Source organism: Miscanthus floridulus, chromosome 18 (assembly GCF_019320115.1).
Source record: "Miscanthus floridulus cultivar M001 chromosome 18, ASM1932011v1, whole genome shotgun sequence".
Lineage (NCBI taxonomy): Eukaryota > Viridiplantae > Streptophyta > Magnoliopsida > Poales > Poaceae > Miscanthus > Miscanthus floridulus.
Window position 1 is genome coordinate 89,770,451 of NC_089597.1, and position 24,063 is coordinate 89,794,513.

The 24,063-nt window shown below is 47.2% G+C and overlaps 2 protein-coding genes and 1 long non-coding RNA gene across 4 annotated transcripts; 2 read left to right on the forward strand and 1 right to left on the reverse strand.

Moving 5' to 3' along the window:
* Positions 1–1,851: 1,851 nt before the first annotated feature.
* Positions 1,852–9,190, reverse strand: LOC136522460 (L-type lectin-domain containing receptor kinase IX.1-like). 2 transcript variants are annotated; one of them, XM_066516283.1, is made up of 5 exons: positions 8,862–9,190; positions 8,680–8,772; positions 5,381–6,125; positions 3,094–3,643; positions 1,853–2,977 (listed from the first exon to the last, which is right to left on the reverse strand). In XM_066516283.1, exons 3-5 carry the CDS (start codon positions 5,931–5,933, stop codon positions 2,122–2,124), a joined length of 1,959 nt encoding a protein of 652 aa, XP_066372380.1. In that variant the 5' UTR covers positions 5,934–6,125; positions 8,680–8,772; positions 8,862–9,190; the 3' UTR covers positions 1,853–2,121. The 2 variants fall into 2 exon arrangements, with proteins under 2 accessions (XP_066372379.1, XP_066372380.1); XM_066516282.1 differs by lacking the exons at positions 8,680–8,772; positions 8,862–9,190 and having other exon boundaries at positions 1,852–2,977; positions 5,381–5,885; positions 5,975–7,734.
* Positions 9,191–15,753: 6,563 nt separating this feature from the next.
* On the forward strand, positions 15,754–16,910 carry LOC136522461 (uncharacterized). Its single transcript, XR_010775904.1, has 3 exons — positions 15,754–15,864; positions 16,063–16,175; positions 16,618–16,910. It is a non-coding gene; the product is annotated as an uncharacterized lncRNA (long non-coding RNA).
* Positions 16,911–17,511: 601 nt separating this feature from the next.
* On the forward strand, positions 17,512–18,216 carry LOC136524154 (uncharacterized). The gene is made up of 2 exons (XM_066517616.1): positions 17,512–17,898; positions 17,986–18,216. Exons 1-2 carry the CDS (start codon positions 17,539–17,541, stop codon positions 18,214–18,216), a joined length of 591 nt encoding a protein of 196 aa, XP_066373713.1. The 5' UTR covers positions 17,512–17,538.
* The last annotated feature ends 5,847 nt before the right edge of the window (positions 18,217–24,063 follow it).

Here is a 24,063-nt window from a genome sequence, read left to right on the forward strand (position 1 = left end):
TTTATAGCGTTTTTGTTCAATAAAATTAGTTAACATCTCTACTTGCTAACTTTATAAATCGTGAACTAACTTTTGTTTTACGTTTCTACGACTCGTTTAAATTACAATGCTTTACCTATCCATCACACCACATGTAATATCACTTAAGTATGATGCTCATGACATATTTTAGCAAGTGATTCACTGTGTAACACCGAGGGTGTTACAGCTCACCACGGTTCCTGTCCTATGGCCGCCACGGGGGCAACACTAGCGCCCGGAGATCTGGCCCAAAGGACACATCCGATGTAGGTCAGGGTAATCCGATTCGACGAACAGAAGCTGTCGCGCCCGTGTCCCCATCCACGGCCTATCATCTCCACGCTCCCATCCGCCACCGCGCCTTCTTCGCATCCCTAGACAACTACTCCTCCGTCAAGGTCCGCACCAAGTCCCGTCGCGTCCCCATCTACCAGCCAACGACGCCATTGCAACATGTGCAACACCTGATCTACTTTTAAAACATCCAAATAAAACATTTGTAACATACGTATGAAGACAGATGAAATAGTTAAAACATGCATCTGAAACACTTGCAAAAATACCTAAAAACACTTGAAAAGCCATTGCAAAACATATGCAACATCTAGATAAAACACTTTCAACATTTGTGTGAAACATATGCAACATCCAAATAAACACACTTAAAACATACATTTGAAAAACAGATGAAAGATTTGGAGCGGACGCATACAACATATGTGTATAGGCACTGCCATAAATGCAACATCATGATTTATTTTTGCAACATCCATATGAAACACTAGCAACATACCTCTGAAACATCTGAAACATATGCTTGCAACATGTCAGGCGTGACACTGGCGCGATGACCACCATGTCAGGCGCGTTGAGGAACTCAATAACCGCCTCGATAGGCAGATCGGGGTTGGGAGGCGGCGGAGCGAAGAGCACCACAGGCTTGGCTGTCGTGAGCTTCATCCGCACGAGCACCAGGGCACGAGGAGCCTCAAGGCGGGCGCGAAGTAAGACACGGCCATGATGCCCTCGCCTTCTCTAACAGTAGGAGGAGGTGATGAGGAGGATGCCGGTGTTAGCACTGGCGATGAGGGCGGGGGCAGACGGGAGGTGCGACTCCAGTGGCGGAGCCTGACATCGCGAAGGTAGGCGAGGGCCCCGGGGGAAGTAAGTGGAGTTGGTTGCCCCTGGCACCGACGGAATGGGAGCGGAGCTGTGGGTGGCTGTCGTGTGGGAGTGAGGATTTTTTTTAGAGAGATGGGGCCAATCGGCTGCACAGGCGTGGGAGGTGAGTCCGGACGAGACGGACACCCGTGGCTGAGAATTTTCGTATATTTAAAGGATGGGGATACCTACACCGGTTAGGAGGCAAAACTCTTACAACTAAGTGTCAAATTATTGTAACGCTAGGATCCTCCGGTTTGATGAGCTGAATAATATCAATTGTCATAATTTTTTGCATCTAAATTCAAATTGGTTGATTCAGAGATGAATTTTAGTTATCTCAGCAAGAGCTATGCACTATGGAATCAAGAAGTACAGTATGGAATTTTACCTCCATATCCAAAACCCAACCCTCTCATTTTCCCGAAATGACCGATGCTACAAAATTTAGTTGCCACTATATTGAGCCGTATGCACCGGTCGGTTTAGCCCAAAAGTTTAAGTTGTTAGAAAAAGATGACATTTCCATTATACTTTGAGTCTTTCAAATGTGGAAATATGAGTCTGCCTCAGGCCTCAAAAGTGGAAATATGAGTCGACTGTGACTATTTTATTTAATTATGATGTTAGGATTTAAACTCAAGAGCATGATTTTGATACCATATTGAGTTGGATTAACCGATCAATTCATCCCAAAAGTTTGAAGACGAGTTGAGACTAGCAGAGGACATACAATGGGTGGGTGGTGTGAAAAAAAAGATCCTACCTATTTGTGATACCATATTGAGTTGTATGCACTCGTCTGTTCAACCTAAAAAAAACTTATCTCACATTATATCGTAGACTAGAGTACCTTAACTGATGGCTAGCTGCAAGCACAAAAACGAGGCACATGATAAGACGACGGACAATATATAGACCTATACAAAGTCAGACAAGCTACGAAGAATAGAGTGTCCTGTCCGAGAGTCCACCGCTTGAACGAGTGCTCGGCCGGTCCGAGATACGACCGGGTGATGAGGTGGGTTCTCGTACACTGCCTCTTGCTGTATTCCTTGTGTTGGAAGTGACAAAAGAGCGTGTCCCTTGGGTGCCACTCTTCACTGACGAGCCCGAGGAGTGCGCCGTCCAATCACTAGTCGACGAGTAGCCTGCAGGAGTGTTTTCACTCACGGATGAAGATGTGGTGCTCGACCGGTAACCTCTAGAAACAGGTGGTCTGTACGTCGCCACGGGCATCTCTAGCGGGAGCTCCGGCAAAGAAGCCTCAAACTGCAGCACGTTCATAGCCTGCCGGATGGAAGCCCTGGACTCGCGGTCTGGATGCATGCACCACAGCCCCACGACCAGCGTCCGCTCCATCTCCAGCACGTCGAACTGGCCGGCATCGTGCAGCCGCGCGTCCGCGGCGTCGAGGAGCTCGCCTCTCCCGTACATGTCCCAGACCCAGTGCACGAGCAACACCTTGTCCTCGTCGTCCTGCGGGACGACGGGCTTCCTACCGCAGGCGATCTCGAGGAGGACGACGCCGAAGCTGTAGACATCGGACTGGGCGCTCGCGCGGCTGGTCACCACGCACTCCGGGTCTATGTACCCCTTGGTGCCGGCGAGCATCGTGGTGTGCGTGGCGTGGCTGTGGTTGACGAGGCGGGCGAGGCCGAAGTCGCCGAGCTTGGCGTTGAACGACGAGTCCAGCATCACGTTGCTCGGCTTGATGTCCCGGTGCACCACGCACTGCTCCCACTCCTGGTGAAGGTACAGGAGAGCAGAGCCCATGCCAAGAATGATGTTGTACCTGACGCCACTTTGAAGTTTTAAAAAACTAGTAATACCATCAATTGAACAGACCAATTCATTTTTTTTTTTTTTTTTGCGAATTAGACCAATTCATTTGACTGATAATGTTCATACCTGACTGGCCATGTTAGAATGTCACTCGTGCTGTAGAGATGGTCGTCGAGGCTGCCGTTCGTCATGAGCTCGTACACGAGCAGGAGCTCGTCGGCCTCGTGGCACCACCCAACAAGCTGCACAAGGTTTCGATGCCTGAGACGGCCTATGATGGTCACCTCGGAGATGTACTCCTTCCTCCCTTGCCTCGACGTCTTGGAGACCCTCTTGATGGCTACATGGAGCCCCTGGTCCTGCAGGTACCCTCGGTAGACTGATCCGAAACCGCCCTCACCGAGCTTCTCGTCGTCGGAGAATCCGTGTGTTGCCTGTGACAATTGGCTGTAGGTGAATCTCCGAGGCCCTGTCCCCTTCTCAAACTCATCGTTCATGTCTTCGTCGAGAGGAATCTTTGTGCCTTCTGGTGCCTCTTGTATTTGTTTCGCACTCTGTCTTTTTAGGTATCTGCGATAGCCGAGGCACACCGCAACGACAAGCAGTAGTACAACGATCCCGATGGGTACCAGTCCGGCTATTAGGCTTATGTTTTTCGTCTTTGTAGTTTTGTTTTCTGTCATTTACAAGCACATTAAATTAGATGCCTAAAGTTCAAATAGTACTGTAGTTACATAACCACAAACTCAACTGCAGATCCTACAAAAAAATTGCATATCATTCACTGATGACTAACGTAATCACATAACCACGAAGTCCAATTGGGCCCCCGAAATTGTCGCTGAATTTAGAAAACACCTCAAACTCGAAGACCAGAAAACGTACCTCCATAATTCAAAATCAGATAAAAACCTCTCTAAAATAGTTTAGAGTGGTTTCCATGGCGTGGTTTTGGCTATTGTAGCATGTGGATACCACATTTCTTTGGTTTGAGCATTTCGGCTCCTAAATGATATCAAATCAAAATATTTTCAACTACAAAGTTTTAGATTTCTTCAAGAACTTCTAATTTGGAATAGAGCGTCTCCACCAAGGTCAGATTGAAAAAATCAAAATTTTGAATTTTATAATCAAAGAACTTTGTACCTCTAAACAAATATTTGGACCTCTAAACAAATAAAAAAGTTTATAACTACAAAGTTATAGATGACATTGAGGTCTATAACTTTAGTATATACCTTGTCAATGTACGAGATAATTTGAAAAATTCAAACAAAATGGATTTTCAAATCTGAGAAATTAAAATAAATATTTGGTGCTCTAAATGATCTCACAAGAATGTTGTCAACTACAAAGTTGTATATGCCATTTAGAGCTACAAATTTGGTGTATATCAAATATCATGCATGTCAACATCCAAGGTTGATTAAAAAATTCAAAAGTTTTGAATTTCAAAATCTGGGACCTTAAAACAAATATTTGGGCCTCTAAACAATCTCGGATAAAAGAACTTGTCGACAACATAATTGTAGATCACATTAATTAGATGTACAGTTTTGGTATAGACCGTGCCAACATCCTAGGTTGTTTCAAAAAATAAAAAATTTAAAATTTAAAATATGTAATTTAAAATAGATATTTGATCATCTAAAAGATATCAAATAGAAAGGTTATCAACTACAAGGTTGTAGATCGCATTGATCTCTATAATTTTGATATAAAATTTATATTCAACTGACTTCATATGAAAAAATTATGGTTTTTTTACATAAAAGACATAGAGTGGCCATTTAACACGTGGGCTCCGCCGCCACATCATAAAATCATCGAGAAACCACTTTGAAATGGTCAAGTAGAGTATTATATCCATATTTGAAAGTCGGGGTGTATATGTTGTTTGGTATTAAGTTTTTCTTTTAATTTAGTCAAGGGGTAAATCGGACTTTACTCAAAAATTGATGGACACGCTAACATACTCCCACCATACTATAAATAAATTATAAGATGTTTGTTTTTTTGATACATTGTTTTTCTATATATATCTAGACATAATATATCTAATAATAAGTGCATAACAAAAACTATGGATCTAGATAAAACGTCTTACAATTTGAAATCGAGGAAATAGTAAATTTGATTTGATGCATATCCACTAAAAGTTTTGTAGACGCTTATGAAAATTGCACATTATTCACTGAAACATACAGGTTTGTCGAGAGATTTTGCATAGAACGCATGTACATTTTGGTGATAATAAAATTTGTTCCCAGATTATGAATTTGATTTCAGAAAAGCAGTACATTATGTTCGTAGACCACGTAAGATCCAACTACTGACCAATGTGAAACGGTAAATAAAGATAGTCACGATGAAGAAGTTTCCTTTTTTTTCTATAGGCAGGGAAGACACTTACCGGTCTTGTTGACGACGGCGAGGCTGGTGAGAGTGGACTCGAACGACCAAGAAAGAATCTGGTGGCGTTCGATGAAATCCCCGGTGGCTCCCGAGAACCCGACCGCCGCGTACGCCGGCAGCCCGGCGTCCTTGAAGTCGACGATCGCGCTGACGTTGTAGAGGCCCAGCTCCGGCAGATCGTCGAAGCGAAGGGTCACTGACAGCGTGCTCATGTCGGTTTCGTATCTGACCCACGCCGACATGGTCCCGTTGAAGCTCCCGTCCGGCAGCGCCATGTACGCGCGCGACGTGATGCTGTTGACGTCCACGCCAAGATGGTTCACGGTGTTGTTGGGGTCCCAGTAGTTCCTGAACGCGTCGAACTCCACGGCGACGGTCGGCGGGAAGACGGCGTTGGCCGTGTTGTTGGGGTTGGGGTTGTTGAAGAGACCGAGGAAGCCGCCTGGGGAGTCCCCCGGCAGGTTTGGCGGCCACGGCCCGACGTAGAACGCCATGCCGTCGGCCTGCACTGCGCAGCAAGTCTCACATCTAACGAGAGCTGGTGAGAACATCGAGAAAGCTTAATTAGAAGTTCTTTGGATAGTTAAGTTGCCTGGTTGGTGCTGTTGTGCGGCTTGATAGCGAGGGTGAAGTTGGAGGTGAAGCTGGCGACGTTGCCGGTGTCGTCCCAGAGCTGCAACGGCTGCCCGTACGCCACACGGCCGGTGCTCCAGATCGTGTCGTTCGTCAGGTCGATCCGATCGCTGCCAGGAGTGGCGTCAGACATGTACTTGATGTTAGCGCTGTTGAGGACGCCGGGGATGGAGAAGTTGTAGTCGAAGCTAAGCGAGGTGACATGGGCAACACAGACACAGAGCAGGTAGGCGAGGCTGAGGAGGAGAGGAGGGCTCTTGGAACCCATAACCATGGCCATGGCAGGTGGCTGGCTCCTACAGCTCTTTGTGCAAGTATATGGTCACAGATATATCTATCAACCTAGCTAGGCTGTAGGTGGTTGCTTCCTGCAGACCAGGGGGCGTTGTTTCGTCGCCTTTGGTCTCCGTCTGCAATCGGCCGGCTTGAATTTTTGAATTAAAACAAAATAAAACTAATTCTGCCGGCTGTACGGTCCGTGGTAGCTAAGTTACTTAGTCACTCATAGCTTTCACACTAGCTACACTAAAAAACTCCATTAGATGAACTTAAGCTACAAAGCAAGCTCTCAATTCTAGTTATACTAAAGATCTTGCTACAACTAGTTTGCGGGAATGTAAATAAGTAAGGTGATTATATCACCGTGCAGAGGATTGAACCAATCACAAGATGAATACTAACTCAATCACCGGGAGAATACCAAAGTGCAAGAGACAACCAATTTTTCTCCTGAGGTTTACGTGCTTACCGACACGTTAGTCCCCGTTGTGTCGACCAACACTTGGTGGTTCGGCGGCTAAGAAGTGTTGCACGAACCTCGTCCACACAATTGGACACCGTAAGAACCTACCCATAAGTGAGATAACTCAATGACACGAGCAATCCACTAGAGTTATCTTTCGACGCTTCACGGTGAAGGCACAAGACCCCTCACAGTCACTAGGAGATGGCCACGAACAATCGCCAACTCGTGCCAATCCTCCTCCACCGCTCCAAGCCATCTAGGTGGCGGCAACAACCAAGAGCAACAAGTGAATCCCGCAACGAAACACAAACACCAAGTGCCTCTAGATGCAATCACTCAAGCAATGCACTTGAATTCTCTCCCAATCTCACAAAGATGATGAATCAATGACGAAGATGAGTGGGAGGGCTTTGGCTAAGCTCACAAGGTTGCTATGTCAATGTAAATGGCCAAGGAAGTGAGCTTGAGTCGGCCATATGGCTTAAATAGAAGCCCCACAAAATAGAGCCGTTGGCTCCACAGTCCACTAAAAAATCGAGGCAACCGGATGCGCCGGTCAGATCGACCAGACACAGGACCCCAACGTCCGGTTGCGCGATGCACGTCACGTGGCCCCTGCTTTAAATGTTGATCATCCGATCTCAACGGCCATCAGTGCACTTAATTTGTGATCGGACGCTCTATAGTGTAGGACCGGGCACAGGACCCCAGCATCTGGTCACTTCCAGTAAGGTTCCAGTCGCGACCGGACTCGCCCGGTGTTCGGTCACTCACGGTCTTCTCTGTGCGCTGCCACATCAACAGGACCGGACGCTAAACAGTGTTCAGCCAAAGTCCGGTCGCCTGCGTCCGGTCAAGAGATCAAGGGCGGCCTTCACTGTGCGCCACTGACCGGACGCAGGACCCAGCGTCCGATCACTGTGTGACCAGCGTCCGGTGCACTCTGTGAAACCCTGTCTTTTCTGTACAGGACGTCGGTGGCACCGTCGGACTGTCCGCACGGTGAAGTTTCGAGCCCTTGCTCCCAAGTGCTAAAACACAATGTGTATCACCTTTATGCATGTGTGTTAGCATATTTTCACAAATTTTTTTAAAGGTGTTAGCACTCCACTAGATCCTAAATGCATATGCAATGAGTTAGAGCATCTAGTGGCACTTTGATAACCGCATTTCGATACGATTTTCATCCCTCTTAATAGTACGGCTATTAATCCTAAATGTGATCACACTCTCTAAGTGTCTCGATCACTAAACCGAAAAGCTCCTAACAATTTCACCTTTGCCTTGAGCTTTTTGTTTTTCTTTCTTCTTTTCCAAGTCCAAGCATTTGATCATCACCATGCCATCACCACATCCTGTCATGATCTTCATTTGCTTCACCACTTGAAATGTGCCACCTATCTCATAATCTTTTTGATAAACTAGGTTAACAATTAGGGTTTTATCAATTCACCAAAATCAAACTAGAGCTTTCACCGGGCCCCTGGATCAACGCACAGTACGCCCGCGCTGACCGCGGCGCACACGCCGTTGACCGGCGGGTAACTCGCTGGCGGTGACCTCGCCGACGACGAGATCAACTCTGGCGGACTCCTCTCTCTCGCGCGCACACGTTGGCGGTACTAGTTGAATGGTTAGGGCACAACAGCAAGCACGCAGACGGCCATGGCGGCCCGGCGGCGCTCTGGCGCGGCGGACAAGATCAACGGCGAGATCGCCGGTGACGGGAAGGTCACCAGCACACTCGCCTCACTCACGCGAACCCGTCCAAGGGGTCTGTTGGACAGATTGGGGTTAGCAGCGCGGTCGCCCGCGGCCACGGTGGCTCGGCGAAGCAGAGCACGCCGGTGTGGCGGCGCTCCGGCCACTAGGGCACGATAGAGATTAAACGAGCGGCGCAGTTAGCACCAAGAGCTCACCGCAACTTCAATGCGCGTCCTGGTTGAGGCGGGGCGAGGCCGAGCTATGTGACCGGCGTCGGGGACGATGGCGGTAGCGCGTTCCAACGTGTCCTATATGGTAGAAGTGAAAAGGATGAGCCGACCACAACTACGGCATCAAGACGAAGCCAAAGCACTAGATGGTTGAAGAGGAGATGCACCACATAGGGCTGCCCACAGCGAGGGGCTCACGGCGGCGCTGCAGACGTCACTGAGGAAGGCAGTGGCGCACGGTCGGCTTCGGTGGAGAGGAACGGCACTAGCTGGCTTAAGCGATGCGCAAGGGGGTGGTGAAGCTAGCTGCGCGAGCAATCGAACAGCGGGCGAGCGGTGGTGGAGAAATTGCCGGCGAACCATGAGCTCGACGGCGGCGGCAGAAAGAGGAGAAGGAGGAGATGGCGGCCAGCTCGGCGAGATAAGGGAGAGGGGCGCGGCTCCTGGACGTCTAGCACCTGCTTGCGACGTGGCTGGGGAAGCAGCTGCGTGCCCAAGCGCGAGAAGGCTGTGGAAAACGGTCGGCGGGCAGACACCGACGGTGAAGCATGCAGACAGCTCGTAGCGCCACTGTAGCAGCCTGACAGCCCATCTTCTCCTTTCTTTTTCTCCCGATTCCATGTAGAAACTCAAAAAACTTCCTTACTATCAAATGTTCGTCTTCATCAACCTCTAATTCTAAATGGTTAGATAGATCAAGAGAGAAGAGTAGAGGTAGATTGAAACTGAATCTAGAACTTCAGTTAGGGTTTTGGAAAAAAAAACAGGTAGTTTAGCTAATTTGGTGAATTAATTAATGATTAACCATCAACCAAACATTACAACCAATAGCACCATTGTTCAGTATTTGTGTGGCAAGTTGATTTTATATATTTGTATCCCATAGATCAGCTATACGTCAAAAGGGATTCTGAATATATAATGTAATCCTTTATTTACAGTGGTGGAAAGTACTATCAGTACTTAAGTATTTTCTCCATTCTAAACTTATAATCACTTCATTCCAAATTATAAGATGTCGAGAGAAATGCGCGGTGACCGTCTAGTTCGGACCGGGGAGAAGTGTGAGAGAAAATGGGAGCAACATGAGGTTATCCCGTTACTCATTGGACCAATCAAAAGTTTCTCTTTTTTTTTTTTTTTTTTTGATAGAGGGACCAAGGAAAAGATTGGCAGGACAGAAACGTTCAAGCCGCTCGCTCGGCTGAAGCTGAAGCCACTAGCGTAGCGTCACGTGCAGACGTTCGTTCGTTCTCAGACGGAACCCGTCCGTCCCTGTCGCTTGTTTGATCGTCCGCGCGTGACGCTACGCTAGTGGGTTCATCTCCAACTCATAAATCCAGACCGTGCTCCACACGGCGTACGGCCGAAGCAGAGCATCCAGCCCAGAAATTCAGCTGCACGCGCTTGCGCCCCGGACCATGACTCTTGGCCTAGTCTTCCCTGTACCGGGGGCCACTGGGCACCACACACTGTCATGCAAAGTCAAGTCAATTGGCCTGCAGGCCGGAAGCAGTGACAGTGAGAGCTGAGCAAAGTGGAAGAGCCTGTAGCTGTAGCAAGGTCAAGATTAATATCGTTCGTTTGGCTGATAAAAAGTGGCTGAAAAGTTTTCTTCTCACGATGAATCTCCAACTCATAAATCCAGACCGTGCTCCACACGGCGTACGGCCGAAGCAGAGCATCCAGCCCAGAAATTCAGCTGCACGCGCTTGCGCCCCGGACCATGACTCTTGGCCAAGTCTTCCCTGGATCGGGGGCCACTGGGCACCACACACTGTCATGCAAAGTCAAGTCAATAGGCCTGCAGGCCGGAAGCAGTGACAGTGAGAGCTGAGCTGTAGCAAGGTCCAACATCAATGGTCTGTTCGCTTGGTTGATAAGTCATGATTGAAGGTACTAATTTATTGTGAGAGAAAAAATATTGTTCATTGACTGAAAAAGTACGACTTATAAGCCGAGCGAACAAGGCGCAGGAGGTTGAGCAATTGGAACTCTCTGAGATGGAGCCTGTTTAGTTTGCAACACTCATCCATTTCGTGACATAGGAAGGCGGTGACGCCGGAGCAAGCCGGCGACGCAAACTTGGGCGCGCCGGCAAACTACGTCGACAATGCCGCGACCTCTGTCGCTAATGTTGCACGCTGCTTCTCCGGGCCAGATCCGCTGGCGGTGGAGCTGTGTGCGTGCGAGGGGCCTCCGGCGTGGGTTGACCCAATGTTGGAGGAGCTCGCTGCCTCGTTGGTCGTGAGCCCCTCTGCAAGAGCACCAGCGCCTGGGTGCTTGACTGTTCCGGCGGTTGCCTTTGAAGTGGACGCATCGCTGGCGGATACCCGTTCACCGGTGATGGCCGTTCACCGGTGACGGCTGCTCAGTGTACGACGGACTCACCTCCGTTGTCGCTGGTGCAGGAGCTGCCAGAGCTCACGCCACCACGGGTGGGGCAACCCGATGTCGAAGATGAGACCACGGTGGCCACGCCCACCCCCAGCGACATGGCGCCCACGCCACGTGAGGCTACTCGGCATCTCGCACGGTTCACCGAGGAGGTGCAGCTCAAACGAAAGTCACCTTTAATCGCCAGTCCACCAAGGTAGAAGGCGACAACCACAAAGCGACAACTACCAGTCAGGAGGAGACGGATTGCCGCTGAGCCGCTAGCGCACATAGCAACCTCCAAGCGGTGCGAGGTACTACTCATGAAGAGGATGGGCATCGCGCCGACGGCAGCACCAATTTCATCTGTGTCCCAACGAGCATACACCGCCATATTCGCAGGAAACTTGACGTCAAGCCAAGTTGAAGCTTTGGACGAGCTGTTCCTCGCGACCAACAATAGGGCTGGTAGAAGAAGCAACGTGCTCTTCTCGGACACCGAAGTAGGATCACGCAGCCAGTAGCGGAGATGCTCAACTTCGTAGGTTGCAGCACCGCCCTTAGGTAGGTTGTAATCCTTTTATGTAATATATCAAAGGTTGAAATGGGTTGTTAGGACGGTCCAGCCTACGGTTGTATGAACTCCTAGAGAGCTCGTTAGAAGCGCATCGTTTATATTCTTCTTTTTAATTACAATGATGTGCATATCTTTTGCGTATTCGAGAAAAAAAAGAGAACATAAAAGATGAACGTACCCTCATTTTATTTCCTAATCAGACGTTATCATCAACGTGATTGATGATGGTTGGTTGATAAATAAAAAATATTTAATACAAAATTAATTTTTATTCTTAGAATGTATTATATTTGAGGATAAATTTTGAATGTTAGATTGCGCTATATTACACGACCGAGGGAGCAATCCTTTATTACAGTGGTGGAAAGTACTATCAGTCCATTCTAAACTTATACTTACAAGACGTTGGGAGAAGTGTGTGGTGGCCGTAGTTGGGGACTGGGGGAGAAGTGTGAGAATAAATCCAGGTCAATGAATTTTTTTTCTGATAGAGGGACCAAGTAAAAGGTTGGCAGAACAGAGACGTTATCTTCTCATGCATGCATGCCTCTTGGTCAAGTAGTCCATGTGCGGACTGCCGATGGCACCACACCACACACTGGCTGTTCGCTGGTCTTAAGGCTGGTTTCCCCTCACACGGCACCATTTATTCATCTAGCCAAATAATATTTCTTTCTCAAACAACCAGCTAATTTCAATCGATTCTGCCAACCGAACGGGCCTGTCACGCGAACTTTCTTCCGCTCGGCAAGTCAAGTCAATTGGCCGGCAGTGAGCCAGTGAAAGTGACAGCTGACGCGACAAGTCTGAGCAATTGGAACTCTCCGGTTACCCACGTACTCCCTTTGTCCTAAAATAAAAGACGTTTTGGATTTTCGTGCCACAAGTTTAACTCGATTTGTAAAAAATACGTGTAATATTTACATCTTCAAATAAATTTGTTAAAAAACTAGACAAAAAGATCTTTTCGATGATACTAATTACTTAGCATAAATATTTATATATTTTAATATATAATTGTCGGTAGTCGTTCCTCGAAAAACGAAAACATTACTTATTTTAGGACTGAGGGAGTAATCCACGTAGTAAGGTGACTAAGGTCTGAGTGCTTTTCTGCATCTCCTATCCTATCCTTCGGGTGAATTTCAGTTTTCACCTAATCACCTAATACAACTGTAAGCTCTGAGATGGAATCACCTTCGCGACCTACGCTAGTGTTTGGTTCATTTCGTGGAATCGCCTTCGCGGCTTCGCTCGTCAGACCTACTCCCGTGAAAGCCTGTTACACAGACCAGCAAATATGGCTGTCCGTTGCAACCAAAATCGTACGCACCAAGAAAATAACTTAATTTATGCAGGAATAATCCATCCTTTTATCACGTATAATAAACAATAATATTTGCATATACGTGGAATCAGGGCCTTGAAAACTTAAGAAAACTCACTCATCATGAAGCATAATCTTTTTCTTTGATTCGGTCGGTCCATCAAAATATCATGGCCTGTTACAGCATCGAAGATTCAGTGCACTTGTCGACACTTGCTAACCGGCTCTCTGGGAACTAGCACTTTGCGTTTCTCAAACCAAACGAAAGGTCAAGCTTCGAATTCAGAATCGGTTGATCCGCTGCCACTTTCAGGAGTCAGGAGACAGGACCAGTGAGGTGATCGCACGGTCGCACTTTTGACTTCGACTCGAATGAACCTTGGCCCAATACTCCCTGGCCCTGATAGGCGCGACATGTCCTGAAAAACTTCCGTAATCAAAATACCGAATACTCGCTCCATGCTAAAAAAATAAAGTCGTTTTTGACAGCGATATAGTCTCCAAAGTATAACTTTGACTACTTATTTTTATACAGATATTTATCAAAAAGTGATATATGTAAATTTTTGTGAAAATATTTTTCAAGACAAATCTATACATATGGTTTTCACATTTCTAAACTCAACAACTTAAAAGTTATTCATGATTTATATTTCCAATGTTTGACCAAGTCTTGTCCAAAACGACTTTATTTTTTAGTATTGAGGGAGTACAGAACTCTAGGAGTATGGGTTGGTTATGCACAGTGCCCATACTAATAGTCTACAGGAAGTAGGAGTATAAATCAAATCTGGCCGTCAATGTATTCTATTCTAAAAAAAAAAAGACCGTCAAGGTATTCTGCAAGCTTAATCATTGTTACAATTCGTCACAATTTGGGCCAAGTTATCCCCTTCAGCACCAGACGACAATTGAATTATCCTGACTGAACGGTGGGTTGTACAGACCGGTCAGCGCGGTGACCTTTCATTTCATGCAAGGCATGCCGGTGCCTTGTTGCGCCATTGTTGCAGCACATATGCCATAGTTCATTAATTAACTTGCTCTGTCCGTAGGTACAATCAATGGTTAGCACGAGATATTGTTGGCTCTGTTTGTTGCTGCGCCTACCACAATAATGTTTGGGGAGCTAGGCGATAGCATGATGCTTATATATAAGCACAACAGCATTACAATACAGTAACAGCAAACTGAAAACAAAGGAGGGGACATCATTGGTCAAGTGATACTTCTCTATAACATATAGTATATGCTAATACTTTTTCTTACATAAACGTCACAGATAAAATTCTTAATTGTCAGATTTTTATATATTAAGAGGAATCTAAGGCAATATAAGAGCGGACCTCAAATGTGTTTCTTACATACACCTATTTCTTACATAAACTCACTACTGGAAACAGCAACATTGCCGAGGGCAAAAGACTTTGCCGAGGGCCTGATTTCGGGCACTCGGCAAATCCTTTCTTTGCCGAGGGCCGCCCTCGGCGAAGCTTAGCCCTCGGCAACGGCTTGTTCGCCGAGGGCCGGACCCTCGGCAATCAACGACCCACGGCAAAGGCCCACCTTTGCCGAGGGTCGGGCCCTCGGCACAGTACCGCCTCTCGGCGACCTCGGCCGAGCGTGACGGCGGCACCGGCCGTCAGCCTTTGCCGAGGGCTCGGCGTTAGGCCCTCGGCAAAGAATTTGGAAATAAAAAAATAAAACTCTTTGCCGAGGGCCCGTTGTACAGGCCCTCGGCAAATATTTTGAACGGGATGGCGCCGGCGGAAATAAAAAGAAAACATCTTTGCCGAGGGCCTTGGATGTTGGCCCTCGGCAAAGAAATTAAATAAAAAAAATAAAAAAATCTTTGCCGAGGGCTCTGGATCTAGGCCCTCGGCAAAGAGGGCACCCCATATAAAAAAGGGAACGGCCGGGCGGGCGGCCTTATCCCAAGCCGCGCCCGCCCAAGCCGCCACTGCCGCTGGTCAGCCGCCGCCGCCGCCGCGCACGCCACCGCGCGCTCGGCCGCCGCGAGGACGCCGCCGCCACGCGCTTGCCCGCCGCCGTCGCGCACGCCACGGCGCGCTCGGCCGCCGCGCGGACGCCGCCGCCGCGCAGGCCGCCGCGCGCTCGCCCGCCTACGCCGCGCAGGCCGCCGCCGCCGCTCCCCCGTCGCCCCCCGTTTCCTCCTCTCCTGTCAGTCTTGACCTGAAGGTTCGTTTCCGTTATCATTTCATTCAGTGGTAGACCATGATGTTTACGGTTAATCCACCACAATGTCAGTCTTTCGGAAATATTTACAGGATATAACGGTTGTGCATCAGTATGTATATCTATACAAGTACGTGTCTATGTTTGTATCATGTTTTGAAATTATAAAAAAAAACTGCACCTTAATTAGTTGTAACAGTACAACTCTATATATATGCATGATTAATCTAGCTAACCGTTACAAGTAGGTGTTTGATTATTGGCATGATAATTAACGAAATGAAAGTACGCTGATGAACACATTGCACATGTGGCCAGTCTTGCATGCCAGCCTGCCCCGGAACCGTGCATGTGATGTGAGCCCTCTGCTCCGAGCTAGCTAGCAGGTCGCCCCCTTGCAATGATTCCACCGTTAGGGCTACTGACAGTTAGTCGTCGTGGACCCACCACTGACTAATCATTAAGCTACTAAGTACATACTGATTATTAATCAGCATCGATCTAGTAGAGCGTGTAAATTTAGGATTTACTGGTTCAGTACTTTTCTGCAGTTGCACTTGTTTTATTCACTGTCTAAGCGGGTCATGTTTTGAAGCAATTACTTGGGCATGCAATGCAGGTGGTTCTGGATAACGGCCTCGTCTGGACGACCTTGCCGTCACCTTCACTTCCCCGTCCCTCGGTCGAGTAGAAGGTAAAACCATGGGTTGTCAGCCATCGCGCCGTTTTTTGATGTGGATGGCCTTCGTGCCTCCCATTGTTGATGTGTCGGCCTTTGTGCCGTGAATGTGGGTGTTGGCCATCGAGCCGATTTTTTTTGCAGGTTTTGGAAACCTCCCCGTACAGGGGAGGTTCTGCCGAAATTTTTAACTTATACCCTTTTTTTTTGCAGAGCAAAGGACGTCAAAGGAGCTTCAGAGTAGTCGATTGTCCTCGTCGGCGCTGCGACTCTCCACTGCCCCGACTCGCCACTGCCCCGCTACCCTGTCTCCACCGCCACCTTAGGTATAAACAACCTCTACTCCTGTATCTTTGTCGTAGACTGCGTAAACCAGTTAGGCGTCTCCCGTCCGAAAGAGATACGGTTGGAGGCATGCAGATCACTGTGTGTATCTGACCGTATCTGTTTCGGATTGTCCACGTTTTTTGGACAGCCCGCGTATGCGTAGATGAGGTCAGTTTCCATGCTCCGCTCCGATCCGAGCCAGAATTTCGGCAGCACCTCCCCATTGTTCTCCGAATACACAAACTTCTTTGCAGGACGTGTATTGGGAGAACATCGGAGAGGTGCTGCCGAAATTCTGTCTCGGATAGGAGCGGAGCATGGAAACTGACCTTATCTACGCATACGCGGGTGGGATTAGGATCTATCCTCACCTATTAGACAGTAGGAACACCGGCTAGGTGCAGTTGATGGTTACGTTACTCGGTGATGTATTTGTCAAAGGATGGAGGACCGTCAGTGGATGTACACGGGGCGAAGAAGTCGAAACGATTACGACGTGGATTGGGTGAAGAGGACAGATGACTTCTTGAAACATGCATTTGGCGAGGGTGTAGCTAAAGGGCATTCTCTAGTTTGGTGTCCGTGCAGCCACTGTGACAACAGGAGAAGGGTGGACAAGCAGACCATGGGTAAACATCTTGTGTACCATGGTTATACGCCGGGCTACCACCGGTGGATCTACCATGGTGAAGCCGATCGTATCAGAGAGGAGGTGGTGAGACCACGTCTCGAGCCTTTTGATGATGATGCTAGGGTAGCAGACATGATAGATGACGCTCACCAAGCTCAGTTCGCTGAAGGACGTGACAAGGAGGAGATGGAGGCAAACGTAGAAGCCTTCTACAAAATGTTGGACTCGGCGTCTAAACCCCTTCACGAGCATACAAATATTTCTCAGCTGGATGCCATTGGGCGTGTGATGGGGCTGAAGGCCGAGTTAAACCTGAGTCGAGAAGGCTTCGATAAGATGTTGACTGTGTTTGGCACCATGCTACCGAAGAACCACATTGATATTGTTTTGTTTTTGAATTAAATATGTTCAATTTCATCTTCATATATGTCAAACACTCGTTGACATGTAGGTGATTCCCTGGTGGTGCCGAGCGCATGCCGACGCCTGGACAATGATCGTGGCTAGGTGGTTCACGCCGGCCTACATAGAGAAGCACGAGTCTCAACGGGCACTGCGTATGCTCAGGCCAGCTGCCACTCACCATCAAGGCAGCAGGAGTCTCCCCGGATTCAAATCGGCATATGTAAGTGATTTTTCTTCTATTTAGTTTCACGCTTAACGTATGCCTGATTGCTCACCACCTGCCGCCTTTCTCGTAGGAGGCTGTGCACCCGGACGAGGATGTCTCGATGTTCACGGCGTGGGCTATGTCCCACCAGACCAGGGTGGCCGGCGACGTCACCTGGGACCCGGCTGCCCCTCGCGAGGCATACTCTGACCCTAACGTGTACACTAAAGTCCAGGAGTACACGTCGGCGGTACAGCAGTGGCACGGGCCAGAGTACGACGTCCGCACCGAGCCCATTGATGCCGAGGCCATCATGAGGCTCGGTGGCGGCAGGAAGCACGGCCGGACGTGGATTGCGAACGCCGCCATCGACCCCACCACTGTTCCCACTCTGAGCCAGCTCCGAGCACAGAGCACGAGTTCCAGCCAGCCCATACGCTCACGGCCTACTCCGACACTGCAGCGGGTCGATGCGCTCGAGGTAATTCTTGTTTTACTCGTCGTAAATTAATATTCTCACACTTGAGTTAGTTTTGCATTACTGAAATATTGGAGTGCAATATTGCAGGCCCAGAACAACGAGAAGACGGCGCAGATCACGGCCCTCACTGCTCGGCTGGAGGCTGAGCAGGCCGCTCGGGAGGCCCAGGAGGTCAGGATTGCAGAAATGATGCAAATCATGCAAGCTCTTGGGCAGAAGACGGGTGTGCCTGTGCAGATGTCAGCTCCTCCGCATCAGGTGCCGCACGCGTTTGCAGCTACTCCTGTAAGCGTTAAAGTTCACTTCTCGCTTGTGTGACATAGAAACCCAGAGAACACTAGCTACTGATTTGCTTGTATGACATAGAAACCCAGACAACACTAGCTATAAAAAATTTGATAGGTTTCTGTCTAAATACTAAAACTGTAGTCCTAGAATAATTACTGCAATCTCACATAAGCATATAATTGTTTGTGCAGCCTCAGTCGGCGGGTTCCAATAACCCCCCTCGTGCGTCACCTGATTCTGGAGGCTTCGTTACACCACCCTCGACGCAGAGGCCAGACGGTTGAGAAGGTCGGTGACGCAGAGGCCAGACGGTTGGAGAGGTTGGCCAGCCTCAGTCGGATTTGAACTTGTGGACTTGACACTTGAGTTAGATTGTGGACTTATGGAATTGTTGAATTTGGACTTGTGATGATACATGTGATATCTGTGAGATATATGTGATATTTGTGAGATATATGTGATGATTGTGATATTTGTGGGATATTTCTGCTGTTGAATATATATATATATATATATATATTTTTTTTTTTTTGTCTGCATGGAAAGCAAGAAACAGGTGGAATGTTGAAAATTTTCACTGGTCTTTGCCGAGGGCCTTGACCATAGCCCTCGGCAAAGAAAATCCCAAGAAAAATTAAAAACAGGTCTTTGCCGAGGGCCTTAACCATAGCCCTCGGCAAAGAAATTCCTAGGAAAAATTAAAAAGTAGGTCTTTGCCGAGGGTTTTGAACACAGCCCTCGGTAAAGAAATTCCGAGACAAAAATAAAAACGTAGATCTTTGCCGAGGGCCTTCGATATAGCTCTCGGCAAAGAAATTCCGAGAAAAAAAAGAAAATAGCTCTTTGCCGAGGGCCTCTATGTCAGCCCTCGGCAAAGACACCGTGGAAAATAACCGCGAACCTAACGACTACTTTACTTTGCCGAGGGCCGCCGTTAGCCCTCGGCAAATACTATGCCGAGTGCCCAAAAAAAGGCCCTCGGCAAAGAGTCCTTCGCCGACGTTTTTTTTCCCGAGGGTTCTTCACCGAGGGCTGCCCTCGGCAAATCCTTCGCCGACGGCTGAAGAGCCTTTGCCGAGGGCTTCAGGCCCTCGGCAAAGACCCTGCGTCCAGTAGTGACTGTCAGGTTTATTCAGAAGAGTTTACCTCAAATGTGTTTCGCGCGTTGTCCCAAGCACCTTCCACCAGCGCTGAATGCAGAGATGGCAATCTGAACGCAAACGGCATAGAAAACATGTCAAGAATTTACAGTGATTGTTAGTTTGATACCAAAGAAAAAAAATAGAATTTACCAACCTTAACAACATAAATGAGCGGAACTGCGGAAGAACTCCAGAGGAGCTCGACAACGGACAAAAAAAACCACACAAAACCAGACAATAAGAGGTCTGTGGACCACAAGAGCACCAGGGGATATCATCTCCCTCATGTTTGCATCAGTGGAGATCTTGTCGCACGCCATGCAGTCAGGCTTGGCGGTGGTCCTCCATGAGCCTGGCGATGGTGCTAAATAGCCTCTGGACCTCCTCACCAATCTTAGAGCACGGCAACACCAATATTTCTCATGGCTTCATATCTCTTCTACGATTAGATTGTCAATGTGCTTTATCTTGCTCCAATCATCTCCTCCCTCACTACATCTTTGCTTACTTCTTTGTGCATTCCAGTAGTGCCAAGGTCTGCAAAGATGTAAGCCTCCCAATGCACGGAGGCAGAGTTTTCATCATGTAGTAGATCTCTACTTTGAGCTCACGGAGAGAAGCCATATCTCCCAACCATTTTGGCAGTGTCTCCATGTTCTGACAGTTCAATATCTCCGGCTTTCGGAAGGATTTCCAGCCCCGAGTGCACTCTGGCAACGGGACAGGATTGCTGCAGGTGTCAACAGTTAATTCTTCACAGTCGAGTTGTCGAAGAGAATCCAATGATCCACAAGATAGCTGTTCGCTGTACTTGATTTCCATCTTGGATGATGAAGCAGATGTGGATAGCCCCATGACTTTCTTGAATGATGGCCAATTAAACAACCGTGGGTACTGTTTACTTCCTGATATTATATACCTGGCGCTCCTAGGTATTGATGGCTCGAATTTCACGTCCAAACAACAGTCTATCTCCAAATATTCATGTCCAGGGAATAGATTATCCACTACTACAAAAAGCATTTTTAGGGGCGGCTGGTAATCCTTTGTAGGAGCGGTTTGACCAGCCGTCCCTACCGAACCGTCTTTATAAATTATGCATTTATAGGGGCGGTTCCCAGGCCGTCCCTACAAATCGATTTGTAGGGGCGGCTGGTGATTGAGCCGCCCCTACAAATCGATTTGTAGGGGCGGTTCGTATTACCAGTAGCCCCCTACAAATCGATTTGTTGGGACGGCTCAATCACCAGCCGTCCCTACAAATCGATTTGTAGGGGCGGCTGTAGTGCCAGCCGCCTCTATAATATCTGTTTGTAGGGGCGGTTCAATCTAGAACCGCCCCTACAGTACGTTTTCCCGTAAAAAAATTTAAATTTACAATTCAAATTCAACCAGAACTGTTTGTTTCGACGTATTCCATCCAGCGTTCGCGTTGCCGAACGCCCCGCGACCAACGTTCCGAACCGCGTTCGCGTTGCCGAACGCCCCACGACCAACGTTCCAAACGCGACTACAAGCACAATAGTATTATATAAACTACAATTACAAGTCCAATTCATAAGAATATATGCAATCCATCATTAAATATACAAATTCCATACACATTGTTAACAACGTCCTAGAGCTAGCCTTTCAGTCTCACGAAGGTGTTGGTACTGAGGATTTGTACCTAAGTCAGACTCTCGGTCATGGTAGACGTCTTTGACGTGTACAATCTGGTCCAATATGAAGTTGCAAAGGTCGCCCACGAGCTCTAAGAGTTGGTCATCCTTGTATGGGTCTTTTTTTATTCATTTCTCTTCTCTCCACTACAAGAGAATAAGTTTCGGTTTAGTATTTCATACCATGTACGGAGTTTTTATACTACTGATGAAGAGGTTCAAACTTACCCTTAAGAGATGTCTCCTGTAGGCACTGGTGTTACTCATCATAGAACATATATAGTTTCCACAATGTACACTCTCAGGCTTCTGCTTGGGGCACTGTGTGTTTTGTATATAAAAATGTTAGGTAATGCTTTTGACAGCCATGTAACAGAGCACAAAAAAAATAACATCTTGGAAGAATCTAGCGACAGTCCTTTCAGCTACCTCTCATATGCTACAATACAACCATTATGCCACAATTTTGACAAAAGAAAATTTTGACTTAGAGCAGGCGTGAGATAAGTTATGATGTTAGAATAGCGATATGTAAGGAGGCAGCTATACTATACATGGTCAAGTGAACCTAATCTATTTAGAAGAATCTGATGCCAGTGACCGTTGATCAAGCAGTGGTGCATATATACATTTTAAATCCTTTCTACTGTGTATTGTTCCATGCTTGTCAGGAATTAACGCACAACCAATTGCAGAAAATTTTGGAAATAACGTGAAGAATAATACAAATAGCCTACGTAACATAAAGCAAAGTGCAGGCCAAGGTCAATCAAGGCAGCATCAATCTATAAGAAAATAACGCAAGTTAACTACAATCTGATATGAAGTCTTAACAGATTAGGCGCCCCAAAAATTATGGGGATGGTAAACAGATGGGATTTCTGTAGTACGGGAGTATTCAGCTGCTCTAAGCAGGCAAAATGCATATTTTGACAGGAAGTAGGATCCATTGACCTGCCATTGCAGTTACTAATGCATATAGGCAGTGGCAGTCAACCGACTGAAGAAAGTGGTCACCTATTGAGCAGTATTTGGCATTATGATGAATCTATTCCAGTCTTATAGAGTTATAGGGAAGCATTTTGCTGAGCGTGTTGCAAATATGCAATTCTAGAAGCTATCTGAAAAGCCCACCAACCCAGATATGAGATGTGTACCTATCTCAAATGCATGGACATCTAATATAACCCCCAAAAAAATAAAACTTAGCATGTCCTGTGCTTCCTAGATAAACATCTTGGAAGTAGCCGTCCATTATGATGTGAACCGACCATATCAAACCAAACCACAGTTGTGTAGAGCGAAAAGGTATAACAGTTTTCATGATGCGTGCCATCCTTTTTTTTCAAAGTTTGAGCAAGCCATGATTCCAAATGACAGGGTGAATACTTGAATAGTGACTCCAACTTATAACAAACGAAATACATACAGCTTGAGTTAACCAAACAGCACAACAGAACATGGAAAACATAAAAAAAAGGTTTATGTTTTCACTGCCCATAATAGAAATTGAAAATATTGCCTAATTATACTTTGCTTCCATCCAAAGTCTAGTCTACATTGTAGGCCTAATTACCTTAACAGCAGTAGCATGGATGCACACAAGAGTAAACCAAGGATGTGTGCACCCAATGATTTTTTGCGAAAACTCGAAGCTAGTAGGAATCATGTATATACTACTTGTAACTAGGTCAGATCCAAGTTCAAATTGCTTAGGGTTTGGGGTGCTCGGCTCCGCAAATGAAGGAAGGGGATAGAAGGGAGCGGGCATACCTGATGGGTGATTGTCGACGGTGAAGAGGTGGCGAAGTGGGGCGGGGTTCGTCCAGCCGTTGGAGGGGACGCGCGGGTGCGGAGATGGGGCGCGCGGGTGCGCCGTCGGCCGTCGGTGGAGGTGCACGGAGGCCGCCTGCCGGTGGAGGTGCGCGGAGGCTGCCTGCCGTTGGAAACCCTAGGGCGGGGAGCAGGCGTGCGGGTGCGGGGAGGGGGCGCGTGGGTGCGGGGAGGGCGCGCGTGGGTGCGGAGATGGGGCGCGCGGGTGCGCCGCCGGCCAGGTGCGCCGCGGCACCTCAAGGTCGGAAACTATCGTCGTCGGCCGGTCGGAAACCCTAGGGGGGGAGGACCAGGCGCGCGGGTGCGGAGATGGGGCGCGTGGGTGCGGGGAAGGGGCGCGGGCCGGCGTCGGGACAGGTCCGGGAGGCGGCATCGGCGGGGCAGCCTGACGGCGTCAGAGGAAGAAGCGAGCGCCCAACAACAGACAACACCCGTGCGCCCTTGAATTTATAGTCGGGATGATTTGTAGGGGCGGTTCCTGATCCAACCACCCCTACAAATGCATTTGTAGGCGCGGTTCCTGATCCAGCCGCCCCTACAAATGCATTTGTAGGAGTGGTTCCTGGTCCAACTGTCCCTACAAATATTTTTTATTTTTTAAATTATTAATTCTGTATTTTTTATATCATAAAACCACAAAGTAATATAAAAATAATTGTGTATATGCACAAATATAATATTTTGTATTATTATATATATGAATAAATATATATATAAACAATTGTAGTCAAAACAATATAGAAAACAAAAAAACAAAAATTAAAATTTTGAATTTAAAACTTTGACTACAATTTTATGACATTAAATGAAATAAAATGAAAATATTATAAACATAAAAGTTGTATAACTCATCAACATGTACAACTTTTATTTTGGTCATCTTGTCTTGTGACTTTGTTTGAACGATTCAAATTTTGAAATTCAAATAATTTTAACTTGAAACAATATTTTGAAAGAGTAAATGATTTCAGATGAAAAACTCATGAATACCAAAGTTGTAGAACTCATCAATATGTACAACTTTTATTTTGATCATATTTTCATTTGACCAAATTTAAATAGTTGAAAATTTGAATTTCAATAAATAACAACTTCAAACAAGATTTTTAAACCTTAAATGATTTCAACAATAAAAGTTATGAACATAAAAGTTGTTGAACTCATCACTATCTACAACTTTTATTTTGGTCACTTCTTCATGTGACAAAGTATTAGTAAACATTATTCATAAATTCACATAT

What these genes read in the sequence shown, in the direction of transcription:
- LOC136524154 (XM_066517616.1), top strand. Translation starts at nt 17,539, where the DNA reads ATGTTCACGGCGTGGGCTATGTCCCACCAGACCAGGGTGGCCGGCGAC. An exon ending in AGCGGGTCGATGCGCTCGAG is followed by an intron (nt 17,899 to 17,985) that starts GTAATTCTTGTT and finishes GCAATATTGCAG; the next exon opens with GCCCAGAACAACGAGAAGAC.
- LOC136522460 (XM_066516282.1), bottom strand. Translation starts at nt 6,295, where the DNA reads ATGGCCATGGTTATGGGTTCCAAGAGCCCTCCTCTCCTCCTCAGCCTC. An exon ending in CGCACAACAGCACCAACCAG is followed by an intron (nt 5,886 to 5,974) that starts GCAACTTAACTA and finishes TGCGCAGTGCAG; the next exon opens with GCCGACGGCATGGCGTTCTA. An exon ending in CGCCGTCGTCAACAAGACCG is followed by an intron (nt 3,644 to 5,380) that starts GTAAGTGTCTTC and finishes TGTAAATGACAG; the next exon opens with AAAACAAAACTACAAAGACG.